This window comes from Anarhichas minor, unplaced genomic scaffold, assembly GCF_050575085.1.
Source record: "Anarhichas minor isolate MPS153535 unplaced genomic scaffold, ASM5057508v1 ptg000028l, whole genome shotgun sequence".
Lineage (NCBI taxonomy): Eukaryota > Metazoa > Chordata > Actinopteri > Perciformes > Anarhichadidae > Anarhichas > Anarhichas minor.
Window position 1 is genome coordinate 203,044 of NW_027466474.1, and position 23,551 is coordinate 226,594.

Here is a 23,551-nt window from a genome sequence, read left to right on the forward strand (position 1 = left end):
CGTCACTAGTCGAGGTTAGCTATCCGACGAGGTGGCTTTTTATTGTCCTTTCAGAGGACGACATGGCACTGACAGCTTTATTAATTACAGTTTCTTGAGGGCCATGGCCTATTTGTAAATCCACCTCTACCCGCCCTTGTCACCCTTCTCTCTGAGTCGTCGAACACCGGCCTGCTTTGTCTGCAGAGAGCTGAGTGCTGGGTGCTGCTGAGAGCTGAGGGTGAGGGTGGCGAGATGAGGTGCAGGAATCATGTCGACAGCCTCCGCCGTGGCTCGTTCCACCCCTCTGAGTTTCATTTCTCCCCCCATTCATTTTTCATTTAAGAAGGTGACACAATATGCTCTCAGCCCAAGGGGCCAAAACGCACCATCGATTTCCCCTCATATTGTGAAGCTCTGATGCTTCACTCAGCTGGAGCCGTTACCGGGCTCGTGAGTTAGATCGGACGCACACCGGGACGAACTGATGAACACACCGTGTGCCTGTAAACACCGTGGCTGACTCTCCTCGCTTGTCTGCAGACATCTAAGGAGAAGACAGCCAGCAGAGATGTGATCAACATGTTAAAAGCTATTTCATTAGAAAAAGGCACCTTTCTTGGTTTGAACTCTTCGAAAAGAAGACCATTAATTATGGCCGAGTCTTTTCATGAAATGAATGCTGTGTTCAGTTGTGAGCCACGAGGAGCATGGGGGCAGACTTTTAGACATTCTTAAGAGCAAAGTTCACACCACTAAAAGATATCTGCATGTTTTTTTAATGCGTGGCAGCAATCGGGGACGAACACGTTTCAGCACTTGGCCTTCATTGAGTTAGTGGGCACTGAAGAAGACTCTAACGAAGGCTGCTGGAGCACGTTCATTTCTGAAAAAGCCGCGGCGCATTGGAAAGAGGTGAAAAGCTTTTATTGTGAACACAGGCGGAGATTTTGCTCGTACGTTATCCCTGAAGATGTATAATCACTTGATTTAGTTCATGTGTTATCTTTGAGAATTTATGAAAAAACGCTTTTTCTTAGCAATATATTACTCTGCAAATATGTATATGGTTTTAAATCAGTCAATTCTATTTCTGTGAACACTTCAATATCTCCGTGAGCAATTCAGATTTGACATTACTAACAATCCAAAGCACTATAAACATCTATAAACAGGGATGACATTGGTCAAAATGAAGCGAAAACAGCTTAAGACATCTCTTGAATAATTTTGAGTCAGAGGAAATTGTATAAATAGCTTTTAATCTTAATCTTGTGAGTAGGAATAAAATATATACATTTTTCCTTTTAACAGAACAGGAAAGGTTGATTCCACAGTAACACTACATATAATCCAAAAACTAATTATGACGACTTTCCATTGCCAAGATGGCGTTTTACTGCAGTGTGATCTTAAAACTGGCACATATTTACACTTTGCCAAACAAATTCATCACACTGGTGCACCGTCACTGGGCTCATTAGCTTTGGGGGCTTCTGTCTGTGCTACAGCTGAATAACTAATTCTTCTGTTTGCTCTCTTTTCTTGTCCAGCACCATTTTCTTTGTGTTCAGTTGCTTAATCCTTGTGCCTCAATAGGGACACTTTTTGGATTTTTATTTTCATATTTTTGATCATGTTGGCTGTGTTACTGCCTATGGCAGATATTTTGGTAAAGCTGTGAAGGGAAATTCAACCTCAGCTCGTATAACAAGTCCATAATAAACTGTGCAGCCAAAATATGGACAATCAAATCGTTCCCATTAAAACCACAATGTTTGATCCCACGTCCATTACATCACAAAATGATGCATTCAATTATATCAGGCTTTCAGAGGCATCGCTGCCCATTATCTCTTGTATTTAATGAAATCTATCAAAATCAATGTTGTTGCTAATCATTGACACATTCTGTATTATTATTATATATTTTCAGACTGAAAAGAACTGATGCAAAATAATGCCTGCAAATATTTCACCCTCAATTATGTCTAATTTTAAGCTTAATTTGAACGGGTGAGTTATGAGTTATAGTTAGAAAGAGGACATTTTTGTTGGAGTTTATTTTTTTTTAATCTGACACTTTGTTATTGTTGCTAATCATTGAAATGTCCCCTGTGAACAAAGCCCCTCCGGCATTAACAAAAAATAATTAAATTTTGGTGTTTTTTTCCTCATAAAACAGTTATGTAAACATACAAAACAAAAAGGTTATGATCTGGTATGAAGTAGGTAAGAAAGCGAAAAATAATAATACTTTTATTGCAGTTTTTTGACACAGATAGTTGTGTCCTCTAAGGACATAAGAGCAACTTTTTCAATGTGAGGCACAAGGGTTAATAATCACAACACAGCATGAACAAATCATGTTTTAGTTGGCTCTTCATTAGTTCACAAATGATAACTGAAGTGCAACACGTTTTGTGTATTTGTGGGACATGCATGTTGTCCTTTTCAGGGACAATGACGTTGTACATGAGTAATGGAAGTTATTCTGATTGACTGTATGTCGGCGGCGCTGTATTGCCCTGTTTTTGTTTTGAAAGCAGCTAACGCTGTGTCATTTATATGCTAATCAATTATAGCCTCAGTCCTTTTTCATCAGATCACTTTCCTCTGATTGGAAAAATGACACGTACCAGAAAACTATTTTTCTTAACTGTGACTTTGACTTTTTCCTCATTCGTTTTTTCTGTGGCACCAAAATGGCTTTAACTTCTGACTTAGATTGATGGACATTGCTCTAAAATGTGTCTTTTTGAACGATGGTAAAAACTCTCATTGCCTGTGCTATGGAACGTGTTTATCTTGTCATCTGCACACTGCAGGCTTGTTGCATTCATATTGAAGCCATTCATTTCCAGCATCAAATGCCTTCTAACATCACTGTTGCAAAGAGACCGCCAGTTCTTTCTGTGAGTCATGAAGACCCTTTTCTCTCCTCTTTCTCCCGCTGGTAGGACTTTGGAGATGATGGCTCACTGTACATCACCAAGGCGACCACGACCCACATGGGAAACTACACTTGTCACGCTGATGGCTACGAGAAACTTTTTCAGACCCACACTCTTCAAGTGAATGGTAAGAGACTAACACAGAGATTGAACGCACTTTTTTGTTCATTAATTCACCATTTGCTGTTCAGTGCAAACCACTAACGATCAACTCTTTCCACTGCATTTTTTTGTCTACTACAACATATGTGCTCGGTAAATCACTTGTCCTTTGTTTAAAGGGAAAACAAATCAGAAACCACAACTATACCTTTTGGTTTTATCCCCTTGTTTTGCATTAGTTTGATGTAAAACCGCTCTGCTATCCGTCTATGTAGATGGAGACCATGTTTAGATACAGCCAATCCAATCTTGCATGAAGCAGAAACGTCAGCGTTCTATCGTTGGCAGAGCAGACGGTTGCACTGAGCCAGACAGCAGCCTGCTACAAAACACTTTGAACTTTGAACAACCATATTAGCTTTCCTGCTAAAGTCTCCGTCTTATCTGATTTACAAACAGGAAGACAACATGTCTCTCATTCCCTACGGTGTAACACGCCGACTACCATCTCTGCTGTTCACCGAACAAGACCCAGACGAGGCCCTTCAGCCGAAAAAGAGCATTTCAGAGATTTCCCTACAGACCGTCAGCCACTATATGGCTCGCAGATGGGAGATTTAGATTCTTGCTCAACTTAAAGACGGCTAGTTTGGCTTTTGTACTTTTTACTTTGTTGTGCTGGCGAAGTGGTATGGTATGGTGGTATCATAGTCTCTTGTCCTTGATCAAAGGGATTTGTTCAAACAGCTCTTATCTTTGAGAGAAGTCTTGAAGTCAAACAGATTTGCCTCAATGTGACATCTTTTTACTTCGATTTTCTGTTTATTAAGTGTGACTTGCACTCTTTTCTTTGTCTGATGGCTCAAGCTTTGAACACAGTTCTGCTTCCAAATGAATCATTGTTGGTGATTCTTGTCATTTTAAACACATCACTACCTGTACATTCACACATGTTTAAAATAGGAAGCATCTCCTGGCGCTATACGGATGCAGCAAATTAGAGTCAGTGAAAAAACATATTGCGTTATTATTCCTGGGACACAAAGGTCCTTTCCTAAAGGGTCCCTCCCCAGCAGTACTTCAAAGCAGAGTGTCTCTGTGAATAGCTGTGGATGGCACTCCTTATTAATGAAGACACAAGGATGCACAGGGAGCAGTCTTGCCATGAGCTGGTTTGGTGTCTTTTAAGCCACTTCTACAAAAGCATAATATCCCACAAAATAATATTACTACTATAAAATCAAACGCATGATTATATGACAAGTGTTTGTCAGGAACTCAATTATTGTTACATACCACATGCGTACTTGCTTTTCAGGGTAGTGAAGTATTGTGAAGGTACGGGCACTCTCCAGTGTCCTGGCACAGGTAATACTGCTAGAATAATTAGTTGTTGGGTCTAGGGGATTTAATTACCACTGAGCCGTATGGCTGTACCAGCTTCTAACAGACAATAGCTTACAAATAAAGGACGGGGGCCTTAACCTAACCTGAGATCCAGGTGAGTTTGGCTAGCTTCCCGCCATCGCTCCACTCCTTCATATTACGTAAGACCTGCCATCTTAGGACTGACAACCAATCAGAAATAACAAATAACAATCTCTGACAGTGACACCGGCAGCCGTGTCTGTCAATATTTATTCACTTTAATTTAAGCCCAAAAGACTGTTGAATATAAAAAAAATATCAACCATTGTTGAACCAATAGCAACAGTGATATCTTGATGCAACTTGTTTTTGGAAACAGAGAAGTCATTACACTGGCTCTGTACCACTGCCTTATTTCCTACAAGATTACTCTACCAGACTAAAAACTGCAGCGCTGTTCTCACACGTTGCTTAATTAAAGTGTAGTCGCTCTGCTCAATATTTATTTGTCACCCACATTGGACCCATAACATCTCATCTGTTTCACTCAAGGCCTGTACTTTAAGTTAGTCTTGATACCTGTTATCTGGGAAAAGATACAGAAACATGGCGAATCTCATGAGACATGTGACTTTTGGTCGTAATTGATAACGAAACTTCCAGATGACCTTTTCTACTGCAGACTATACATTTCAAATTCATAGTCTGGGTGAAGTCTCCAAGGACCAGCATATCACCCTGCCATGACTACTGACAATTTCTAAAACTCAATTAAGAAACAGCTGAAAGAGTAATTCTGGGAAACTGGATTCGGAGTGCTGTCCATCACTGGGAGGCCACATGAGAATGACAAGAGATAGAATATTCAGACTTTTATTCAGAAGAGTAGATGGAATTTAGACTGGAGATTCTTTTTGGGAAACTTTTCATTTCCCTGAGAGATTTCTCTACTGTAGGCTTGTGAATGGAGGATCATTCAGCAGTTTTGGGCTTTCTTTCTCACACACACACACACACACACACACACACACACACACACACACACACACTGACTCATCGAAATGTCCCTCGTGGATTCCACACATGCACTTTGTACATTGTCTGTGAGCTTTTATTGTCAGTCAGCCTCCTTGTATTGTCTGCCTCTTGTTGATGAAGACACTGCAATGCTTTCTGCGTTTTGCACTATTATCCTTGAGATGTACATTTTGCTCTGATTATTCATTATCGTATGCTTTGTCTGCTCTTGTTTTGTTTGTTTAATCTATAGCCCTTTCTTTGTTGCAGTGACCCCACTTTACCCACAGGAATCAATAAAGTTGCATCTAATTTGTAGTGTGGCTGCAAAGTTTGTCCACTCTCACAACCACTTTAGCAGAAAACAAATTGTTTTTTGGGGGGTAAATTAATGAAAAGTCGTGGTTGAATCGTCAAATGCACCAACCACTTCTGCTGCTGGAAAAGTACATTCATTTTCCTAAGGAAGCAGCATTCATTTTGAAAACATAATTTGAAATGTAAGTATTTCTGATGGGTAAAATGCAAGAATATTGGTCCTAATGCTTACGTCTGCCTGGCAGCATCATCTTTCAAAAGGTAGCTCAAGCTGTTTGCAGACATTAATGATGCATAACACATACATTACTGATGCGGTATTCATGTGCAGTTATTTGTCATTGTCATTCATTATTGCCCTCTCACTCTTTTTGAGAATGATCTAGCGATACCCTTCTGAGATTTACCACCTTATCTTGGTGGGGGGGGTTGTGTGCCTCTGTAACCCTGGCAGTAATGTTGTTGGGGTTAACATTAAGACCTGATGCGCCTGGCGCCCATGCCTTTACCCATGGGGCCTTGCTGGGAGGTAAATTGAGAATGCCCAGCATGTAAGCCTGCAAAGTTAGCTATATGTGGCAGGATGTGGTGTGCTGATCCCTCACTGTAAAACTGTCCCTGAGGACCTGAGATGTCATATTTCTAGTGGGAAGAGGCCGAAGTCAGAGGTGGAGCCGTACCGAGTAGATCTACAGTTATTGAGCTCACCTTGACGCACAGCAGAGAACCAGAATCCTTGATCGTGGCTGGACTGTCTCGTTTCCCAGAGTTGCTGAGCTGTTGTAGGAATACTTGCATGTTGGCGGCATCCTGGAACCTTCATGGTTTTGTCAGGGAAGGTTCGGAAACAACAAAGTAACAGATAGAGAAACTCTAAAACTGACTCATCTTTTCAGTAATTTTCATGCAAAAATTGCCAAATATTTTGTGGTTCCAACTTCTCAAATGTGACTCATGGTGTTCAATGAAAGACTTTGTGCTTATAATCTGAGCCGCAGACATATAACGTTAGACATGGAGCTTTCAAGTGGAGCTTCCAAGTGCGCACCACTTGGAACGATGAACTAAAGCTGTTCTTGATCTAAAAACATACATACGTTTTATATCCGTTATGAAAGAAATCACTTTTATGTAGCAAAAATGTTTCGACATGCCAATTGACTCTTGATTTTCAGAGGATTCTTGTTGATGATTGTGCATCACTTCTTTAAAAAAAGACCGTATGGTGTGTATATATATATATATATATATATATATATATATATCAATCTATCATTCTTTTAAGGAACATGATCCCTGAATAAGAAATAAAATAAAATGCATAACAAAAAAGAAGAAAATGAGTGCACTCTGAAGATGACTCCTCTTTCGTGGTAGAAATAAAAATCATGCAAACATCGTGGTACTCCTTGGAGATCCATTAAGCTTCTTAATTCTTGTCCCAGATCTTTTTTTAGAACAGCTCCAGCAGTTTCTGCTTTACAGTTTTACCCTTGAAAAGTACTTTTTCACCGGCTACGTGATGTATGTTTGATTACTCCCACGTGTCTCTAAGAGGCATGAAGCTCAGGTGGGACAGTAATCACGAGAGGAGGCTTTCATCATGGCGTGAGCACATTTGTCACGGTGTGTGTGTGTGTACAGTACGTCATGGTGAGTGTTTGTATGTATGTGATAGAGAGGGGACAGGATCATGTGTGTTATTTTAAGTACGTGTTGGTCACGGTTACCTGGTCAGTTCTCGCAATCCAATGGTTATGACCGCCACGTTTGTCAGCAACAGCCGCGTGTTGAATTTGATTAAAGAGTTGGAACAGCTAGTTGGAAATCTCCCAGTACTGTGATGTTGAAGTAGTCTCCTGCCATGGTGTTTGTGTCTGAGTCTGCACGCCTGCTCATCTTCCTGAGCAGCCATGGCCGATGGGAGCCTTGCTGAGTGATTGACGACTGGCTGGGGAGCTTTATGATGGAGCTGTCAGCCCTGCTGTGTTGCATTCTCCTGGCAGTGGCTCTCCTGACTCTCAGAAACACATCAGAATGCAACTTCTCTCACATCTTGTCTGAATCGAGTTTCGACTCGCTCCTTTCATTTTCTCGACTGTCCGGGGGAAAGGAAACGGTGATTTGCACGCAGGAATTGAGTTTGCACACTGGTGGAGCGCGTAAGTGACGTATTTTCAAAAGGCAGAGAACACACTTTTTTTCTGTTTAGAGGGAAAAGTAGAGTGTCATGGTTCTGTGTAGCTAATAAGGCTGCTGGGGACCTGGTGGAAGATGCAGATTTACTGTGAGAGAAGCAGGAACATTTATTCATGTCTTCAAGCAGAATACTGGATGCTACCGAAGCTTTTTAAAATGCTTTCAATAATTTAATCAATGCTTTCATTTTATCATTTAATGCCATTGAATATCAATATACGTATAAAAGCAGAGTCACTTCAAAGAGGGAGGGATCTCTCTGCAGTCGCTCCCTGTGATGTTTCATCTTTTTTTCCTGTTTAGGGGTTTTTCTTGGGGGAGTTCTTCCTATGCGATGCACAGATCTAACGACAGAGGGTGGTGTACAGATTGTAAAGCCTCCTAAGGCTCATTTGTGATTCGTGATATTGGGCTGTACCATGTAAGTAAAATTGAACTGAATTGAAAGAAAGCCAGAAGCATATTTGTAGTTTCAATGATTCAATGTTTCAATGTTATGATGATGTCACAAGGCCTGAACTGTAATAATGAACACTGGAACCAATCGACACCTAAAACAAAGCTAACCAACACACAACAATTCTTAGTTTCTGGGGAATATACACTAATGAAAACATAGATATCAATAATATATTCCATTTCCGCCAATAAAGCCATCTTAAGCCTACACACTGTTTCTTGAAAGCTTAAAGGACACAGTGAGACATTTTCAAAGTTGTAATCCTATGTCTTTGTGTCAGTTGTTCACTTTTACCTTTTTTTATTTTAAAATTCCTCTCTTCACTTCCTATAAAATATTTCTTAATGACTCATTTCGGTGCATATACATACATTTATCCAATCAAACTATCAGCGGATCTCCTGCTTTTAAATTTCAGTATCAATGGCACCTGCATACACATTAAAGTCATATAAATCACAATGTATTACACTCTCAACAGATATATGAATTTAAGTTTATATTTCATCTTTATATATATATATAGTTTTCATATAACATTTATTCAGTTTGTAGTTCAAGTAAAACAGTTGATTGCTGTGAGTAGGAAACTTCTTATTCTAAACTAACAACAACTATCCCAATCCCCCGAAAATCAGCCACATTTGTTATGAACTTAATTATATACATGAAGTATAACTTTTTATTATTTTTGATTCAACATTAGAATTTGCACTCATCCAAAGAATTCCAAATGTTTTCCTTTTTTTCAAATAGTTTTGTAATTAAATAGATTTTCACTCCTGGCTTATTGTCAGACTTTCATTCTCCCTGAAGGGGGAATTTAATCATTTACAATGCTTTATTGACCTCTATTAGTGACTATTGGTTCAAACTTCAATACCATTAATTAATGTCCACAGCAAAGCAGGATGTGCTTTGTCTCCCATATCCACAGTCACATGGGGGGGATTCACTGGCACGAGGTTGTTCTTAGATAATGGGCCTTTAACTACGGAGTCACCATTATTGAGCTCTATGGGCAGCCAGTGGGAAAGAACATTCCCCCCCCATAGAGATGGGTAAGGTAATAGATATGCTAAGATAAGAAGCTAATACGATGCAAACAGTGGTGACACATCCCTTTTAGAGCTCCAGGGCTGAAGAATGAAGTGAGAAGATGAGCTCCATTGTTAAACAGTACTCATCAAAGGCAGAAATGCAGCACTTAGTGGAGATAACATTTTTTCGTTGATGTTTATCAAAAGTGATATTCTCCTCCCGCAAAAAAATACTTCTCTATTAGTGCTCTCACACCGTGTGCTCAGGTCCCGTATTGTACCTTTACTAACTCAATCTTTTCAAACACAATTTAAACATCACTCTATTTACTCAATACGTTTAAACCCTTTCAGAAACAACAATCACCACAAGGTCAAGGTTTCCAACTTGGACGAGAAGCACTTTAAGTATGATCATATACAGTTCCCATGGCCCGATAATCAGACGTCTGCATCCTGACAAACTCATTATAAGTTGACAGGAAAGCTGCAGCAGTTTTCACAACAATCAAAACATTTTCTGATGTAAGAGTTGTTATCTCTGTAAGTCCACTGACAACAACTTGTACAGGTGTGTGCATCTCATTCACAGTTTTTGATATTTTTTTTATCAATCTAGCTTAGTTTAGCTCTGATTGGTCAATTGTTCCTCTAACGATGGGAAACAACCACCAATAGACACAGCAACACGCGTATTTGAATCGCTGAACAACCCTGAAACCATGCTGGCTTTAGTCCACATACTGTACTGTCTGTGCCCGCATTCCCAAAGTCCAAACCAAATTGCTAAGAACATGTATATTTGTTCCCTTCATGTTCATTTAGTCCATATTCTTGTCATTTATTTGCTATAACACAGACACTTTTGAATAAACTCATTTGGACACCTGTCTGCTGACCCAATATGCTCACTTTTCATACAAATATTTAAACAATGTTTCAATGTTTACCAATGTAATTATGCCGTGCTGAACTGCGTGGAAACCTCACTTGGATGTCTGAGGAAACTAGGCTGGGTTATTGAAGTTTTGGCAGGCTGCCTGCCCCTCCCACCGCAGATGTTTTGTTGAATTAGGTCCATGAAAATCCTACAGAGGACCCAGTTGCAACTTCTGCTCTGCCTCAGCCAACCTCTGTATACCAATACCACAGCACTGATTACACCTGCACTTACATACCGTGTAATTACGACCCTCCACACACTGCACCTGCTCTTTTGCTGTGACCTATCTGACTCCTGCAGTGGTGTCGGCAGCTCCGATTGGACGTCTTCAGCACAAAGCACCAACCAGTTCCATCATCTCAAAGATCACCAGCAATTTACCCCAAAAAGGTGTGTGAGATGAGATGTGAGCTCAGTGCCATGCTATCTATTTTCTATCAGTCTCAATGGCATCAGAAGATATTTCTATTTACTGTATTGGCTCCAACAATAGACCACCCTGATGATAAGATCACTGCCCTGTCTCCCCTTTTCAGCACCTGTTTCTAGATTGATTCTGAAGGTTAGAAAAACACAGAATCACACAATATATATATATATATATATATATATATATATATATATATATATATATATATAAACTATAACATTTAAATGTAGTTATTAAACATGACAACCTGCATCCTGCAGGTGTTTCTAATTCAATTGTTACCATCTTAAAGAGAATGAGGATTAGTGTGTTAAACCATTGCAGAGCCTCTAGGAAGCGGCAGGTTGAGTTACATTCGGATAATATTTCTGTTTTTCCTTCACACTATTCACCACCTTCCTCTTCTACAGAAAAAAACGGTGATGACATCTACGTATGTCAAGTTCTCAAATGTAAGATGGCCCTGTTTTTATTAAAAAGCAGATTTCTTGGAAAAATATTATGTTCAATTCAGATCGATCGTGCTCGAATCACCACGCATTCAGCAGAAATAATGCATTTGAATCTGCACTGCTTTTACTGTGTGTGAGTGCTGAAGTGTCTAAGCTATTACTGTAACCACTGTGGCAGCAATACAGTTTTTTCTTGAACTAAAAGTCCCCTGGATCTATTTTGCTTTAATTCCAACAGCCAATTAATGCAGCTTTGTGAGATTGCCTTAGAGGTTTTTATTAATGAGGTGCTGAAGGGAGTCCGGTCGATCCACGCTCGCACTATACGACTGTTGATTAGTAGGTTGTTGTGGATGTGGGCCAGCAACATAGGTTCATGCTATGTGTGCCAAGACCCCAAAAACCTCCAACCAACCCCTGCAACACACAAACACATGATGAGTTTCTTACGATCGCTTATCTGAAACTAATCTTGATATTAGATCATCTTAAATACTGCTAATATCTTTATATTAGCCATTCATTTACAATACTACGATTAACTCAATTTATTCAAAACTCAGCATAACTTACTTGTTACAACTTCAGCCTGAGAAAAAGGAAGTGTTGACCATTGCCTGGCCTTCATAATGAGTACATTTACATACAATCTAGTGTCCTAGTAATGATCACATTTGGGATGTTAAGTTGACACAGAGTGTAATAGAAAAGAAATTGTCAAAATTCCCATTATTTATTCTTCCTTTTAACAACAGTTAAAACCCCCAAAGTATTAACTTAACCGTCATTTAATACAAAGGAGAGCAGCATATCTCATATTTTAGAAGCTTGGTTTGGAAAACTCAAATGATTAATCAATTATCAAAACAGTTTATTTTCTAGGGATCGACTAATCAACTTGGTTAATTGTTTCAGCTCTAATCTTCTGTATTACCAGTTGTGTTGGTGATATTCTCAGAATTCATCATCAGATTTTTTCATTTTTGTTTTACTTACCCACGACCACTTAACTTGCAAAGTTACCATTATTTTCCAAAAACCTGATTTATAACTCAGGCACACTCAGCCAAAAGGACACATGCTGTATAGACGGCAGGATCTAATCCTTGTAGGTGAAAATGCAAAATCAAATCACAGAATTTACATAATGCTTTTATAGTATCTACCTTTTGGAAATACTGAGATTGCTGCTCTTTATTGTGTGAGCATTCAGGAAGACCGATGTAAAGATGCAGCTTTACATTCAAGCAATCCTCACACACACAAAGCAATTTCAACAACCGCGGCTGTCACAAGGTGATTTACAGTGAACACTCGACACATAAAGGGATAAAAAGAAGGATAATAAAAGCAGATAGAGAACAGGAGCTGCACACACACACACACACACACACACACACACACACACACACACACATGAAAGAGAGCTTTTGTAAGCTTGTATAGGCATCTGTGAGGATATTAAGTGTGAGTAATAATCTTTACTAAAATAATTGTCTCCGTGGGCTCTATCCAGTCAACCTTGTTACCGCTGAGGGCCGTCGCAGTAACTGTGACTGTGATTGGTAAAGTAACCCGAGTGTCGTAGGAGCCCCTCGGTGGCCCTCTCTGGATGGCGTGCTGGCAGTGAGTTCGACGGGAGCCTCAAAGCCCAGGAGTGCCGTGGTTACCAGATGGCCGTGGCAACAATCTTCAGTCATTTCACTCACCTGGCTGAGTAAAGACTCCCTCTAACCCAGCGCCCGCAGGAAATAGTCTCTACAGCACGTCTGCCTCTTCTGCTTCTGCCAAAGACGCTCACTTCCATCCTCCGCTCATGTCTCTGAAGTCTGTTTCAGAAAGGAGAATGGAAAAAAAGAGGACACTGATTTGGGCCACAGAGGCAACGAGGGACTGCTCAAAACAAGATGGCAAGATAGAAGGAAAAAAGAAGTGATGTCCCTACTTAAACCGCTGCCAGGTTGTCGTCTTATATGTGACAGGCTGTTGTGGAATGACTCACGCCGCCTTTTCGTGGTCGCTCTGTAAACAGTTCATTGTCACAGTCCAAGTTTCAGTCAGCATTTCTCCTCAGAGATACTACTATCCTTTTTGAAAGGTTTTATCATTGTCATGGTACTCGGAGAAGGCGTCTTTCTTTAAAGGATTATTCAAATTCATTCTTTTGATATTTTCCATGTTTTGTGGTGCAAGACTCGAACAATTTAGCCACCGGGTGCAGAGCAAAACGTGTGGCATATTCTCAGCCACTGCATAAATTCATATTGTTAATGTATTTGTGTGTTTTATTGATTATGTTGATTTATGCCTCTTGGAAGTACAGTATGTAGGATAGTTTGTTTTTTGTTTTGTTTGTTTTTGCTTCAGGGTAAGGTAAAGAAGGGTAAGGAAGTGAAACTCCAGCATGACGGTGCCACAATGTGCAGAAATGTGTAAAGTCAGCTTTTGGAAGAGTTTGCAGTAGACAGCAACATTCAGTTTGTGCCTTTTCTTCCTTCACACATTTTGTTTTCTTTGCATCCATCCCGTCATTCCCTTCCTGACAAAAGGTAACATAAAATCGATGGCTACCAAGCAAAATCAATAACGTCCGAAGCGAGATTCTCTCCCTTATTTATCTATCTGATTTGTTTGGCTTCGCAGAGCGCGGTAACCTTATCTAAAGGCATTCTGCAATGCTAATGCCAAACCATAAGTTCAGGACTTGGCATCTTCTCTAAAACTTCTCGTTCAATAAGGTCGACTCACTCCTCAAGTGGTACTTAAGTAAACAACATCGTGGGATGCACTGCATTTATTGATCTCACGTCTCCCTCTCCTCTTTCCCTCCATATTCCAGTTCCTCCCATCATCCGAGTTTACCCAGAGAGCCAAGCCAGGGAGCCGGGCGTCACTGCCAGCCTGCGCTGCCATGCTGAGGGCATCCCCAGCCCCCAGCTGGCCTGGCTGAAGAACGGCATGGACATCACAACCAAGCTGTCCAAACAGCTCACCCTGCAAGGTAACGAGTCAAGAGTTTACTGCTCACTGTATTTACACTTGTTGATTTATTTTATTCCCACTACTGCTGGTAAATGCTACTAGCACTATAAAATGTAAGGTGACATATGACATGACTATTGCTATCCTTACTGTACAATCTGAAATGTATGTTTCAAATAAATATCCGGTATATTTAACAAAAACAAACAAGATATTTGTCAGTTCATGTATTTGTATTTTCATGTTGACTCATGTACTTTATGAGCGGTGAATGATGCATGTTCGCTGATTCGCCGGTTGAACTTCCTGTTCGATGTTATTCTGTCCATTTTCAGTTTAAAGATGTTAAATTCAGGTCATCAAGAGATTCATAATGTCGATAGCTTAATACTTTTAATTGTTTGGTCACAGTATCAAATATTACGTTTTAAATGCTTTATCGTTCTTTCAATTAACAGCAAAGCCAAATGCTTTTCCTTCGAGGTTACACACAAAAGCTTTTAACATACCCCAGTGTTCACAGAAACACAGCAAGTGGCAGACATGCGCCACATTCTTACTTTGAACTCCTACCTTTTTGAATTCTTCCGAAAACAAACCTCTCACCTTCCTTCCTAACATATTAGAGATCTGTTGTGTAACAGAGGAACGGTAGCAGAGGATGGTAGCACGGAAGTCTCCTTTTATCTTTGTCTTTTTCTGTCTGTTCTCCCTCTCTGTTGCTGCTCAAAGCTAATGGAAGCGAGGTGCACATCAGTAATGTGCACTTTGAAGACACCGGCGCCTATACTTGCATCGCCAAAAATGATGCCGGCATAGACGAGGACATCTCTTCGCTATTTGTGGAAGACTCCGCGCGCAAAACTTGTATGTATAAGTCATGATGTTTGTCTGTTTTTTTTCCAAGGGATAATGGAGTCATGCAAATGGAGCTCTTAATAATTTATCCCGTCAGTTCTTAATAGTTTATGTTCTGTGATGCAGTGATAGAGCCTCTGCCAGCGAAATAATGGTGATACTATCTATACTTTCCTCATGTCCTGGTTTGGAAGCAGGAACAATTGTTCACGCAACCCTCGATCCACTCAGGAAAACATTTTGGTCTCTCACATTTCATCCCCTCCATGCTGGTGTACAGTAGTGCTGCCACTATTTGTTATTAGTGCTGAAACGATAGGTTGATTAATTAATAAGGGCCGACAGAAAATTTTAAATTCGCTGTTTCTGATCTCTCAAATATTTACAGCTTTTTTATACCCTTGTATACCTTTTTGCTTTGGCCTGTTACTCAGACAAAAACGGCATTTGAAAACATCACCGTGGCAAATTATGATGGGTATTTCATCCCTAAACAATTAGGTGATTAATCCTAAACATAATCTTCAGATTAATCGATGACGAAAAGAATCATTAGCTGCAGCCGTAACGTAATGTTCAGTTAAATAATTTTTTAGTCTATAAAAATATAAAACAGTGAAAATACCGATCAAACGTCTGAGGTAATCTTCAGAATGCTTATTTTGTCTTAAAAAACAGTACAAAACCCCCAAAAATGATCTATACAATTATACAAAGCACAGAAGAAGTGCTAATCCTCCTCTTTGACAGATGAAACCAGTGAATGTTTGGCACTCTTGCTTAATAAATTACAAATGTTGTTTTATTCTAAAAAATATTGTCAGATGTTCTTCTGTCAGTTGATGTAAACAGACAGAAGAACTAATTGCTCAACATTAGCATCTCCACTGTTTCCTCTCTGTCACTCTACATCAGTGATGTTTGTCACGCATACAGCATCAATTGATTAAGGTGGTATTTGGCATTGTCAATATGTAACCGTGTAACATTAGGGCTGTGACACGAGTAACCTTCTTATTCAAATTTGGAGGCATCTTTTTTCGACACAAACAATCTCCCCTTGTATCCTGCCCCCATGAATAGAGCCTCGCACGGTAATTAACGTTGACCTTCTCTGAAATGTCAGAATCTGTCTTTGGGGTTCAAGACCAGTTGTTAATGTGTCGTTCTTTCCTTTGGGTAATTAGGGATCCCAAACAGCACACGTATCAACTTTGCAGTCAAGTCACACATTTCAAGTGTATACACTGCCCGCACCTCTCCTACACCCAATGCGCTTAGATGTCATCTCGGCGTTACGGCACTTCCTCCACCCAGTCCATCGCGCATCAGAGGATCACGCTCGCCGAGGTCGGAAGTCACCCGTGTGCTTTGAAGCTTTTGAAGCTGTACCCCCGGCCAAAATGGTGCTGGGAGATGGTTATTGCAGACCCTTTTTGGTGTGAGCAACCCCAGAGGATAAGAGTTCAAAGGGTTGTCAGCAGACAGACAGACGTGGCTGCACTTTTACATTACGAAAGGTATATAAAACACTGTCGTAGTCTGGCATGAAAATCTGACTGACTGCATACATGACCCACTGTAGTTTTCCCACAATAATTTCACCTTTATTCAGAAACTATAAGTGAGCAAATGGAAGGCGACTTTCTATCTTCCCTGGATCATCTGTCTCCGTGAGCCTGAGGCTTATGCGAGGTGTCAGCTCACACCGCCTGCAGCCCTCAACCTCTGAAACCTGTGAAACCTGTGAAACCTTTACCTCTGCTCCTGGAAAATACTCCCTCACGAGTCTTTTAGTTCAAAAGGGAGTCTTGAAATGTCATTTTTGTAGCCTTAAAAATGTTTTGCTCAGTACAGCATTTTTAAATTGCCCTACCTTATCTTGATAACAACTTTAGCTTAATTATTTTAAAATATTTTCACTATGTACACAAAAAATCCTTAAGAAAAAAAATGGTGTTATTGACATCAACAACAAATAGCACGAAAGGACCAAAAACAACTTTTATTTAATTTATTATTCTGCCAAAGATATTCAATTTACAAAGTTATAGAAGCTAATCCTTACTCTATGGAACCAGACATTTGTGACACTTCTGCTTGATGAAAGTCTGATTATGAATGTCTCTTGTTCTCAGGTCTAAAGCTCATCAAGATGACCTGAAAAAATAAAGCTTATTAATAACTACAGTGCCCATGTTACTACATAATACCCAGTACAACAGTGTGACTCACTGATGTGAGAGAGGAATAAGCTACATGAGGCTTTGCCGTGTGATGAATGAACAGTATTGTAGTAATTAAGGTCAGTTCCTCGTTGCTTTTGATCTTTTCATGGGATGTGTTGACAGTAAGAAGATGTATAAAGGGCCTTATCCTTAAAGGTGATTGAAACAGAAGTGCAAACACAAGAAATATTGGACTCTCAGAATCCTTTGGTGGTAATACACAAAACTGTCTAATCTGGAAAAACTTTATTGCACAGTTAAAATAACGTAAATAACTTTTTAGAACCATTGCAGAGATCGCCATTAAGACGGCTCTTTAATTACCTTTTTTTTTAAACCTCTTATACACTCTATTGGCCCATCATGTCCCTGTTACTTAATTCGAGCTTGATATCCGTTGTTTCTCTTTGTCGCTACAGTTTGTCTTTGTGTCGTTTATATTCGCTTTGTTTCTCAGAAGAAACAAAACCAGACGTGTTTCATTTATTCGCTCCACTCAACCGGCTCTGTCTTCTTCATATGGAAATCACAAGAAGTCTGGTATAAAAGAGAGATAGAAAGAGGATTGTTCAGCTTTACAAGTGTAATTATTTTAATAGTAACAAAAGGTCCAGTCAAGAAGTTTCTCACGTAACTGCCAACAACTGTGTGTGTGGGAACAGAGAGAGGTGTGAAAACGAAAGTAGTACACTGTTTATTAATTAATTCTGTCCATTCAGAGTCTAGAGGCCAGTTTATTTATAAAGCACATTTCTTCAAAGTGCTTTACATAAAGCATGAAAAAGAATAAACATACAGAACAAATGAAATAGACAATTTATGAATACATTTATATAAATATAAATTGTTTAAAAAGTGTTAAGCTTCTAAAGAACTGCTCATAATTGTCTTTTTCAACATGTGAAACAGCTGTACATCAATAATTGTGAGTGAAAAACTCGATCAAATGAACTTCAGATGTATGAAGGTCTAAAAAAGAAAAGTATGAACCGGAGTGGTAAAGAGAGAAACGGAGAAATATTTGAGTGCAGTCTTGTATATAACTGAGCAACTTCTCATATAAGAAGGTGAAACAAACAAACACAAAACATATTAAATCTGTGAGAGGGCTGCAGGTGTGATGTTTGACCCCCTCTTGTCATTTGCATTGTCTTGGCTTTTGATTAGCCACTGGAGATGGACAGATATTTTTATTAGGTTCTCCAATAAAGGGGCGGCTGGGTGATATTCTCTAGGAAAGCTGCCAGCCGCCGTCAATACGTCAGTGCTTAAGGCCAGAACGGAGCTACGAGGAGAGTCTGAGCTGCTCACACTTTGTTTTGTGAGGTTCAGTGTCAACAAAATAAACTTCATTAGGCACAAAAAGTGTCTTTAAGCAATGCAGCTGTTTTCGTTTTCCTGTTCAACAAACAGCTGGCATTACAAACCTATTAATAACAGAAAGCACTAGTGGATTGACAGCTTGTGAGTTAGTGCAAACAGATGATCTTTCAGTGAATGTTGAGAGCATACAAGGCTCTTCATTTATAGTAGCTGGAGTTGTTAGATGTGTTACTTGAACAGCAAATTCCCTGTCAGCAATTTATGCTCTCACACTCACTGGTGGCGACCGCTTCACATGTTCTCTGAATCTCACACTTAAATGATGTCTGCAGATTGCTCCAGACAGTGTAGTTATGTTCTTTTCACAGATTCAGACATTTGCATTCTGTTGTAAAAAAAAAAAGAAAATTATTATTCCAATGATTAATGCTACTTTATTCCACATATTTAAAGGTGAAGATTCACAAGTTTAAAATCTCTCGCACAAACACTTTTCGAGGTAATTTTACTTACATGCAACAAATGCATTAACATAATAAGAAACATGTTACTAAGCTCAATTCAGCCAGATAAAGAGAAAGCAAAGCATGCTCAAGCTCACCATTACAAATAAGTATAATAAAAATGCATACAATACAAATAATAAATACAGATACAACAATAATAAAAACAAGAAAATCATGACACATATTTGTTTGATAGCATAGAATTTCATTATGTATCCCTGGATGGAATGCCGAGTGAATGTTTGTTTTTGTATATGTTGTTCTTCGTCGAGGTAACCTGACCTTAAAAACAGGATGAGGAGGAAGATTGATTCGGCTGTAGGTCACCGTTTCATTAATCTCTGTCTGTTTGCTGCGAGCGCCGTCTCCGTCAGCACTCAGGTTTTCCAGTAACAATAGTTGTTGGAAAATCTTTATGTATGCTTTTAGGTAAAGTAAAGTAAGCATGGAACTTTCCACCGAGAGCTACTGAGTGTGTTGCTATTCCCATCTTGGTCAGTTTCCTGCCTATACCTTCCTGGAAACGGTGTCTAGCCATGATGGGGCAGAGTTAACCTGCATTTTTAAAACATCAGTGAAGAAGCAGATGCTAATTCACTTCACATTAGAATTAACTTGTGTGTAAGTTTTGCCTTTCACTGACAGAGCCAACATTAGCGCTTCACCTGTTCTGGATATCATCCTTCTGTCTCATTTCCAAACACAGCGTTTCACTTGGTGTGTTTCCTTATGGGCTTAAATTCACCACCGTTTATGTAATTGTTCGTGCTATATTTATAAGTGCTCATGCTGCAAAATCCGTTGTTCTTTCTGAATCCAGCGGCTTAATGTGACGTGACAGTGATATAATTGAATGCAAGGAGGAAGGTTGCTTCTTCAGCATGTATTTTTCTGGGTACCCAGAAGGTGCACCATTGATGTTTAAAGAGAATTGAATACAGCGTTGGAGGCTCAGTTGCGCATGAAGCAAACAAAAAAAAAGTAGGACTTCCAGGTATAACAGATGAAATTACCCAGATCTTCCAGGGATCTTCTGCATCATCACAAATAACCAGCGCACTAGCGCTTCTTTTAACCCCAGCTCCAAGCCCTCAGTCCAGCCTCGTTCTCTGGCTCATTCACATGAACCGAGGAAGGAAAAAAAAACTCTGGATCCGGCTTTTAGTGCATTTTATAACTTTTACAACCTAATAAATTAAAGTTACTGTGAGGGACTTTTAACTTTTTATGAAACCGTCTCAATTTAATGACTCTATGTGACCTGCATAACTAAATGAGACAATGAGAGGAGATTGGCTGCTTCTATATAGGTATACTAAATGCTTGTCATCAGATTCTGTGCAGAGTCGGATGAAATCATGCAGGTTCACGAGAAAGTCTTTCACTTCAACCTGGGAATTTTAACTTCGGTATGTAATCATTATCCCACAAGTTTTGCAATAAGTATTCCATGTTCACAAGTACTGACTTGTCTTCAAATGGGTGGCATTTGTCTTTAAGTTCAGGAAACTTTCTACCAAGATTTCCTTCTCTGATCCCACGAACGTAGAGATGCTGCGGGGCATGTGGTGGTGCCAGCCTACCCTGAATCTAATACCACTGATATGAAACAGACGCAGATTCAAATAACACATTGCGATTATATTTGGAAATGTGTTCGAATTCTGACTGTGTGGAAAGTAATGATCTCATTCTGTGGAATCATGGTGTTTATGACCCGCCCCAGGCTCCTCATCCAGGCGGCTGAATGAGACACGGAGCCGAATAACTAACTAAGCCAGTTGTCAAAGGGCTGAATAAGGCATTAAGCAGGAGATGAACTGAAAAACATGATCTGATGAGCGAGGCGTGAATGATCTTTTTTTAGATGAATTCTCCACCGAGGAACTCGAAGGTCAAAACCTTCTCTTCACAGGCGCAGACGCTAAAGTGAATTGTTTTTCTCTCAAATGTACCCAAGCACTTCGTTGTTTGGGAAAACCTGAGCAGTCAGTCACTACTCTGAGATCTCGTTAACAGAGTCTGTCACCAGCAGGCAGAGCGCCATCCATCTCTGACAGCCTGCCACTAAACTGGCATAAAATATCTGCCCTTCACAATGTGCCAATTATTTCTGCAGCGTCAGAGGATCAGAACGAGCGTTTGTTGCTTCGGTCTCCCCCAATTCATGTCTCTACACATTATGCTGCACTTCATGCCTTGTACGAGGGACTTTCAGAGTACTGTGTAGTGGAGCTGAAGTGCCCTTCTGTGCCAAATTAAGAAATTGTTATTATAGAATTATTCTTGCTGTTATTGCGACCTCACAATACAGGTTCAGAGGAGTGTATCATCCTTTTTAGTGCCACTCTTCTATTTGTAATTTCTCTCTTATTGTGTTGGTGCAGGACTTATCTCAGTATGCATTTATTATATTCTTATCATGTATGTTATGCACTGAGCAGTTATGAGTAGTTTGTATGTTGCCTAAGATTAAAATGTCACCGTGTGGCCATTTCCTTCTTGATTGGTTGTCATTAAGAAAATAATTGGCGTAGAGGACACAACATGGCAGCAGCACTAACATTCTATCTGCGCTCGAACAATCACCCCAGAACTCATGCAAATAATTAAGATTTTAATGAGATTCACGGAAGTTTTTCAGTGCTAATGTTGTTAATTAATGACCACATTACATTAGATGCTGAAACATTATAATGGGATAAACAGTCGACTGTCAAGCTAACTTTGTTAATTCATTTTATTATTAGATACATACATATAAAGAGTGGTAACAAAAGCTGGGAGACAAAAATAATGAGGTTCTTTTCCAACTTTCTAAGAAGCAGCTGGCGGAAATATTTCATTACACCAGTTTACTTTATCTCCAATAAATACCTGCTTACTAAGCAAGTTTTTATGGACAGTAAAACTAACATTCAGGTACAGAGTGTACACTTGTGAGGTAATGAGCTTCATTCGAGGAGTTAGGACAGTGCTGCTTCATAACCTACTCATGACTCCAGTATCTACTCTTTACTTTACTCCTTCTTCTGTTTTTCTTTACTCAAAGCTTTATGACTCACTGTAGAGGCCCATAAGTAATGTCTGACCTTTACGTACCTCAGCAGGAACAGAAAGTCTTGACAACTCTAGTGGGCTGAAAAGCGCTGCACTGTAAAACATCTCTCGGTCACGAGTCAGTTACTAAATCGCTCTTATTATCGGGTGAGATTATATCACAGCTTTAAATACAAATCAAGTCATTTTGAGGAATCTTAATTGTAATTTTTTTTTTTCCTAAATCCAGATCTGATTGTTTTGACTTGAGACTAATTTCTAATGTTTGGGATTATTTCAGCCTACTGGCATCATTTTCTCAAACCTAATGACTTGTTCAGACATATTGCCATCATTGCATCTTTTCAACCCTTTACTGTTTCTATTTTACAGACTGTGCTGTCTTTGCTCTGTACTCTCTTCTGTGCTCTTTATACTTCACCATATTATATCTTCCACACACTCCCCTGACTTCACTCTCTACAGTGTCTCCAAACCATTTTTTGACGTTTAACAGTTGGTAGGCTTTTGTTCCAATCAAACCCGGCACTATTTTAATTCAGGCAGAGTGGAAGATCTAATCAGTGAAATCCGCTGGTGAAGTGATTGGTTGGAACAAAACCCTGCGATGTCCCGGGCCTCGATGGCACACGCATAAGAACCACGCGCTCCACACCAAAGTCGGTCCGCCATGCTGTCTGCTCCGCAGCCTCTGAATAGAGAAGATCAGCTCGTGCCAAAATAGCGTACATGTTTCCATCAGTGGTGTCCCTCCACCATCACACAGTGGGCTTTGGATACGCTGTCAGCAACAAGGAGCTCTAACCAGACAGTTAAACAGGTTGTATCGATTTAGTTCTCCTAACTTTACAAACCATTATAAATTGGTTAAAACACAGGTGTTTATGTGATGAAATAGTGGAAACCTGGATTTTTGTTTGTCATTGCAGGTGGTTCATATTCATTGCACAGCTAAATATTTACCTCTGAGTGTCTCCCAGTGCAGTTTTGGTTTGTGATGAGCTCAGACGCTTCAATGTTTAAAACTCTCCAGTAACTTGTATTTTTTTTTTTGAAACTCTCATAGAGAGTCCAAGGAATCACGTCTTTTGAATACTTTCCCTCTTAAGGAGATGATACAGCCTTCAGTTCTCCACAGGCTTCCAGCTCTAGTTCTACTGCAGTCAGTCTTGTTATTTTAAAAGCTTCCTTATTCTACCTGACTGTAAGTAGTACTGCCGGGCACTTGCTGTTGAAGTTAGCCCTCGATCTTTAAGCGCCCTCAAATATATGCAGTTGGTAAAAAAAAATAAATTAAAAAGCACTTTGAAAAGCACTTTGAATTAGACATGA

General features: G+C 39.7%; 1 protein-coding gene across 1 annotated transcript in view; it reads left to right on the forward strand.

The window, feature by feature from the left end:
- The window catches only part of fstl5 (follistatin-like 5), a 163,865-nt gene that overhangs the window by 120,051 nt on the left and 20,263 nt on the right, over positions 1 to 23,551 (forward strand). The window contains exons 10-12 of the mRNA XM_076103560.1: positions 2,940 to 3,060; positions 14,102 to 14,263; positions 14,977 to 15,111. Of these exons, the coding sequence (XP_075959675.1) occupies positions 2,940 to 3,060; positions 14,102 to 14,263; positions 14,977 to 15,111 (418 nt within the window). The remainder of the gene's footprint in view (positions 1 to 2,939; positions 3,061 to 14,101; positions 14,264 to 14,976; positions 15,112 to 23,551) is intronic.